The sequence below is a fragment of the Peromyscus eremicus genome, chromosome 4, assembly GCF_949786415.1.
Source record: "Peromyscus eremicus chromosome 4, PerEre_H2_v1, whole genome shotgun sequence".
NCBI lineage: Eukaryota > Metazoa > Chordata > Mammalia > Rodentia > Cricetidae > Peromyscus > Peromyscus eremicus.
Window position 1 is genome coordinate 6954890 of NC_081419.1, and position 6865 is coordinate 6961754.

General features: G+C 57.3%; 1 protein-coding gene across 1 annotated transcript in view; it reads left to right on the top strand.

Moving 5' to 3' along the window:
• The window catches only part of Niban2 (niban apoptosis regulator 2), a 44442-nt gene extending 39356 nt beyond the window's left edge, over positions 1 to 5086 (top strand). The window contains exons 6-14 of the mRNA XM_059259044.1: positions 361 to 476; positions 950 to 1054; positions 1154 to 1316; positions 1946 to 2133; positions 2884 to 3039; positions 3416 to 3532; positions 3710 to 3817; positions 3901 to 4012; positions 4278 to 5086. Coding sequence (XP_059115027.1) covers positions 361 to 476; positions 950 to 1054; positions 1154 to 1316; positions 1946 to 2133; positions 2884 to 3039; positions 3416 to 3532; positions 3710 to 3817; positions 3901 to 4012; positions 4278 to 4876 — 1664 coding nt within the window. The 3' untranslated portion in view covers positions 4877 to 5086. The remainder of the gene's footprint in view (positions 1 to 360; positions 477 to 949; positions 1055 to 1153; positions 1317 to 1945; positions 2134 to 2883; positions 3040 to 3415; positions 3533 to 3709; positions 3818 to 3900; positions 4013 to 4277) is intronic.
• The last annotated feature ends 1779 nt before the right edge of the window (positions 5087 to 6865 follow it).

The following is a 6865-nucleotide window of genomic DNA, read 5'->3' on the forward strand; positions in this document are numbered from 1 at the left end:
ACTGGAAATACTTACTGTCTGTCATGCCACCAGAGGGTCACAGGACACTAATGTAGCCATTTGTGGGGAACAGGGCTAGAGTGCGGGTCTCAGGTGTCCACGTTGTGCTGTCCAAGGTAGGGGTGACTTCCCCAGTTCTAGCTTGGCCATTCACTACTTACGTTTTTCTATGAGGTAGCGTTAATGACTGTGCTGGGTCGGGGGTGGGGGCACAGGGTTGCCAGGGTGCTGCCCAGTGAGTCACAGCTGCTCTTCCTGCTGTGTGTGCCCTCGATGGGGTGAGTGTGCGCTCTGGCTGGCTGGTCTTGGCAGAGGGTCGTTTGCTGACCTCCCGTCTCTCCCTCTCTCCATCCTGGGCAGGGATCCCTGAGAACTCGAAGGTGGAAGGCCCTGCATTTACCGATGCCATCCGCATGTACCGCCAGTCGAAGGAGCAGTACGGCACCTGGGAAATGCTGTGTGGGAATGAGGTGCAGGTGAGGAGAGAAGGGCTGTGTGAGGGGCCCTCCGAGGTCATCTTGGGGTCCCAGTGGGTAAGGCTGGTACCAGGAATGGGGTTCTGGGGAGCAATAGGTTTGGGAAGACATGGCAAGGTCAGATCTGGGTGAGTGAGAACCTCTGTAAATCTGCCCACTCGTGTCCCTGGGTGCTGGGGGGCAGGGCAGCAGCTGTGAACAGTATGGCTCTAGCCCCCATCAGGAGCTCTGCCTTGCAGGAGACACTAACTTCACAGACGTATTTCCATGTGTAGCAGAGGCATGGGAGATAGCAGAGGCCCTGAGGTGGGACACCTGAATTCAAGGGTGCTGTTGGGCACCCAGGCAGAGAAGTCTGATACCTGTAGGGTTTGTGTGGGGGCTAGCCCAGCAGGGGTGTGGAGGAATCACAGAGAAATAAGGCAGGTGGATCAGCACCAACCCCTGCCCTGACCCTTGCCTCTTGGTCCTAGATCCTAAGCAACCTGGTGATGGAGGAGCTGGGCCCAGCGCTGAAGGCAGAGCTTGGCCCACGGCTAAAGGGGAAGCCACAAGAGCGACAGCGACAGTGGATCCAGGTGTGTGGGCCCGGGAGGCCCTGGCGGGGATGAGAGTCTTGAGGCGGACGGCTGGCACTCTGCTCTCAGCCCTGGCTGACGCCTCTCCTGTACCCACAGATCTCCGATGCCGTATACCGCCTGGTGTTTGAGCAGGCCAAGGCGCACTTTGAGGAGGTGCTCTCTAAGCTGCAGTTGGCCCGGCCAGCCATGGAGGCAGTCATCCGCACTGACATGGACCAGATCATCACCTCCAAGGAGCACCTGGCCAGCAAGATCCGGGGTGGGTGGGCCGGAAGCCGCTGTGTGTGTACATGGTTCTCCAGGGCCAGGGCAGTTTCTCTGAAGTACCATCCATCACTGGAGGTGGTTCTGCTGAAGACTTAGAATCGAATCCAAGGCCCTCCTGCAAATTCTTCTCTAAGTTGTTGTTTTTCTACTTTTTTGTTTTTTTGAGACAGGGTTTCTCTGTGTAGCCTTGTCTGTTCTGGAACTCACTCTGTAGACCAGGCTGGCCTCGAACTCACAGAGATCCGCCTGCCTCTGCCTCCTAGGTGCTGGGATTAAAGGTGTGAATCACCACCACCCGGTATAAGTCTTATTTCTTCAGATTTGATTCTAGAGGTGCTAGGTATTGAACCTAGGGCTTCATCCACACTGGATAAGGACTCTGTCCCCGAGCTGCAGCTCCGGCTGGCCTTTTTTTTAAAATACTGTTTGAGACAAAGTCTTGTAAGTTACCCAGGCTAGACTTGAATCTGTGATCCTCCTGCCTCAGCCTCCCGAGTTCCTAGGATGACAAGCTTTTGACTCTAGCTCAGATTTTGAATGTAGAGATTTTTGTCTTTGAGGTTCAGGCCTCTGTCCATCCTCAGCCAACCCACCATCCAAATCCTCTCCCTCCCCATACAGCCTTCATCCTTCCCAAGGCGGAGGTGTGCGTGAGGAACCACGTCCAGCCCTACATCCCATCCATCCTAGAGGCCCTGATGGTGCCCACCAGCCAGGGCTTCACTGAGGTGCGGGATGTCTTCTTCAAAGAAGTCACAGACATGAATCTGAACGTGATCAACGAGGGGGGCATTGACAAGTTGGGCGAGGTGAGATGTGGGCACAGGTTTGGTGTCCCCCCAGAGCGTCGGCTGTGGGTTTCGCGATGGGCTGCCCTTTCTCAGCATCTACAGAGAGCAGAGGCAGAAGCCACACGGCAAAGCTGTCCAGTCTAACGGGGCTGGTGGCTAGAGGCAAGAGTGGGGTATTTTGACCCTTTACCATCAGCCTTTATGAGGCAGGATGGTTGCTAAAGTGTAAGAGTGATAGACAGTGAGGGATGAAGGGAGGGGCAGGGGAGGTAAGCATCAGGGGTGAGCTGCATCGTTAACAGGTCGCACACCCCACAAGTGAAGCAATGCCTCTTCTTTACTGGCCCTTTTGACCTTGCTCTTAGCGTGGATATCCCTCGTAGGCTGCCTGGGTCTGGGATCGGTCCTGAGCTTTAGTCTCCTCCTTTAGACTTCAAGTTTGCGAATCCCAGGCAGTCATAATCAGAATTTGGGAACCCAGAAGGGCCTTAGAAATCCTGATTTGGGACTGAAGACAGTGATGCTCAGAGGGGCCGGGTGTTTGCCCAAGGTTACCTGAGGGGTGATAACTGTCTTCCAGTGCCTGGGCTGGCCTCTCCCTCAACACCGCGATGCCTTCAGATCCTCCTCCCTTCTCTCCTGGGCCCTCCCAGGTGTCCACTAATGGGCAGTTTCCAGAAGGCCACCCCTGGGTAGCTGGTGCCAGGCCCAGGCAGGGTGTGGGTGTGGGGGGCTGTGCAATCACCCGTGTGGCCCTGCCCCCTGCAGTACATGGAGAAGCTGTCTCAGCTGGCCTACCACCCCCTGAAGATGCAGAGCTGTTACGAGAAGATGCAGCCTCTGCGGCTGGATGGGCTGCAGCAGCGCTTTGACGTGTCTAGCACATCTGTGTTCAAGCAGCGAGCCCAGATCCACATGCGAGAGGTGTGTCCCCACCAGCCTGCACCCCAGTAGCTACCTTCCATGGCCCCCATCACCACGAGTGGGAGGCCCTTCTCTCCTTCCCGTGCCTCTCTGAGCACCTTGCCTCCTGCTCACCTGGCTGACTCTGGCTGCCTATTAGACCTCCTTAGGATCCCCCGACTCCCCATCCCCGGAAGTTGTCCTTACTGCCTAGTCCCTTCCTGGGATTTCTGTACTCTGAGGCAGACACCTGCATCTAGACACCCAGTGAGCATACAACCCAGACCATCTCCGATTGCTCTGTGGCAGCTGTGGGGTGGGGAGACTGGCCAAGGGCGCAGGAAGGGGCTCTGGTCACCCTGGGAGGGTTTCACAAGCCCTGCTGTATGCCTTGCAGCAAATGGACAATGCTGTGTACACCTTCGAAACCCTCCTGCACCAGGAGCTGGGGAAGGGGCCTACCAAGGAGGATCTGTGCAAGTCCATCCAGCGGATTCTGGAGCGGGTGCTGAAGGTGAGCCTGACTCCACTGGGCTGGAAGCTGCATGGCCCTGAACCCAGAGCCGACTGCCCAGCCCGTCTCCAGGAAGCACCGTGCTTAGGTGCACACGAGCGCTCTGGGCTTGGGTCAGACCCTCTCGCCAGCTAGGGGAGCCCCTGACCCAGGTCGCTCCTGCGTCCTTCCCTGCAGAAATACGACTACGACAGCAGTTCTGTGCGCAAGAGGTTCTTCCGGGAGGCGCTGTTGCAGATCACCATTCCCTTTCTGCTCAAAAAGCTGGCCCCCACCTGCAAGTCGGTGAGTCCCAGCCTGCCCTAGCCCTTCAGGGACTGGCCAACGGGGTAAAGCCTCTGACCCATCTCTCCCTGCTTCCCCGGCAGGAGTTGCCACGCTTCCAGGAACTGATCTTTGAGGACTTCGCCAGGTTCATCTTGGTGGAGAACACATACGAGGAGGTGGTGCTGCAGACGGTCATGAAGGACATCCTGCAGGGTGAGCGAGGAGGGGCGGCCCAGAGGAGTCTTGGGTGGCATTAGCTAAAGGACATAGAGAGACCCAAGACTCCAAGAGGAGGCTGGGCCGGACCACTGGCTTCTCTGTGCCCACTTTCCTCCCTGGTCCCTGGCTTTGCTGAGAGTGGTCAGTGAGGGGCATGGGCTCTGCTCTTGAGTTACAGCTTTGCAGCAGGGAGGCCTGGGGTGAGGCAGGGCCCAAGTCCCTGTGCTAAGAGCACTGCCTCTCTCCTGTGGTCTTGCAGCTGTGAAGGAGGCCGCCGTGCAGCGTAAACATAACCTCTACCGGGACAGCATGGTTCTGCATAACAGTGACCCCAATCTACACCTGCTGGCCGAGGGTGCACCCATTGACTGGGGCGAACAGTATGGTGACAGCGGTGATGGCAGCGACAGTGGGGGCAGCCCCAGCCCCTGCCCTTCTGAAGCAGCCAACCTCACAGAAAAGCGCAGGCGTGCCAAGCAGGTGGTGTCCGTGGTCCAGGACGAGGAGTCAGGGCTGCCCTTTGAGGCTGGTTCTGAACCGCCTTCCCCTGCATCCCCGGACAGTGTCACTGAGCTCCGAGGTCTGCTGGCCCAGGATCTGCGGGCTGAGAGCCCCCCACCGGCCAGCCCCCTTCTCAATGGGGCCCCCGTCCAGGAGAGCCCCCAGCCCACGGCAGTCCTTGAGGCCTCCTCACCGCCAGCCTCGCCCCTTGGGCATCTCCCACCTGGAAAGGGTATGGACATTGAGACCCCGAAGCCCAGTGACCAAGAGACCGGGGAGCAGGTGTCCAGCCCTGGTGGCCGTCCTCCCATCCACACCACCACTGAGGACAGCGCAGGTGTGCAGACAGAGTTCTAGGCATTGCCTCCAGGCTTCTGTTGGACACCGCACTGGGCCGCTTCTCCTTGGGCACTGTAGCCTCATCTCTGGGGAAGGGTACCCCAGCCTGTGCCTTGTGGGGGAGGTGGCTGGGGTGGTGTGGCACCTTCAGGGGTCTGGCTTACCCAAGTCACCCTATGGGGTTCAATATACCTGTTACTGCCCTGTTTTCTGTGGGCTGGTCTCCAATGCTACGTCTGATTTCGAGGGCTTCCTCTTTGTGCAAGGGGCTGGTGACCCCCTCCTCCTTACCGTCACCTGTTTCCCTCATGGTGGTTCTTGTGTCTTTGGATGGAGATCGTGAAAGCGTTGGTGCTGTTCCTGAAGCCAGTGAACTGTCATCTCACTCTGGGGCTCCTTGGCACCAAGGTGGCGAGGAAGAGGTGGGGCCCGGTCTGTCTCAGCCCTCCCTGCAGGCCCAAGACTAGACAGACTGCTGTAATTGGCCTCACCTTGCTAGCTGCTGCTGTAGGAGCGTGGGGCTTGGGGTCTTGCAGGGGAGAGATGCAAGGGACCTGAGATGGGGTGAGAAAGGCCCAGAATGTGGTAGTCTGTGCAGGGGAAGTGTCCTGAGTGGGGGAGCTTGGGAGTGTCCGATTGAGGCCGGATGGAGACGTGAAGAAAGTGTCCGAGAGCTGGAGTATCTTGGGTGCTCAGGCTCCTGTCGCCTGGCTCCCACCCTCACTAGGCAGACAGCTGCTCACTAGCAGAGCTTGGATGTGGGCTGTCGTTCCCCAGCTCTTCCAAGGTACTCACTACCTGCCAGGAAGCTGGCGGGGCTCCCGAGGGACACCGAGGGCCGTGGCTTTCTGAGACACTGTTGAAGACATTATGTGACAATTGTCACTCTAACCCTGACAATTGTCACCTAACCCTGACAATTTCAGACCCCTCTTCCAATGTCCTTGTGAGCCATTTGGGTTTGTCCCCTAGGTCATGATGGTCACACCAAGCAAGGATGACTCTGATACATGACCCTCACCTTGGGCCTCTGCAGACTCAGATGCTGGGGTTGGGAGAGCAAGGCAGACAGGCCTCTTCAAGGCCCCCAGGAGGAGGTCCCCTCCCAGCCATCTTTTGTTCAATGGACTTGTTCCCTACAGGATGTGGCTGGCGCACAGGGACACCAGTCCCCCAGTCTACTCAATTGTGTCACTAATTCCTTCCAATGTCCTCTAGTGCCTTGGGGTCTCCGTCGCCCTTCAGATATGGTATGAAGAATCTATGCAAACTGTAGGCTTTGCTCATCAATAAATGCTTTATTTAAAGCTCATCTTATGTGCTGCTGGGGTCCAGGAGACCTGGGCCTAGGGTGTCTAGGGACCCCATTCACCTCAGCTTTCTTGGACTCATCATGAGCTCCGAGGTCCCTGTGTGTGTGTCAGTGTGAACTCACATGTGCATGTAGAAGTCAGAGATCTTAGGTGTCGTTCCACCTTGTGTTTTGAGATGAGGTCTTTCACTAGCCTGAAACACCAATTAGGATTCCTGGCTGGCTGGAGAGCCCCGGGATCTGCCCGCCTGGGCTTCCGAAGTACTGTGCTTGCACTTGCTGCCATGTCTGGCCTTTCTTTCACGTGAGTGTGGGAATCCACCTTTCTGAGCTCGCTCTCTCTAACCTGTGCCCCCTTTTTTCTTTCCTCTTCTCATGAGACAGGGTTTCTCTGGGTAGCCCCGGCTATCTTGAAGCTCACTCTGTAGACCAGGCTGGCTTGGAACTCAAGAGATCCACCTGCCTCTGCTGGGATTAAAGGCGTGCACCACCACTACCTGACCCTAACCCGTTCATATAATGCCCTATTTTAGAGGGGGAAACTGAGGTTCAGAGGGAAGGGAGAGGCCACAGAGCTTTCAGGTAACTGTCCTCCTGATGGCCGATCAGGTCCAGAGTGCCTACCACAAGGGTGGGCTCCAGGCCTGTGCTAGGTGCCAGTTTCCCCCAGAGCTCATCACGTGGTACTTGCTGAG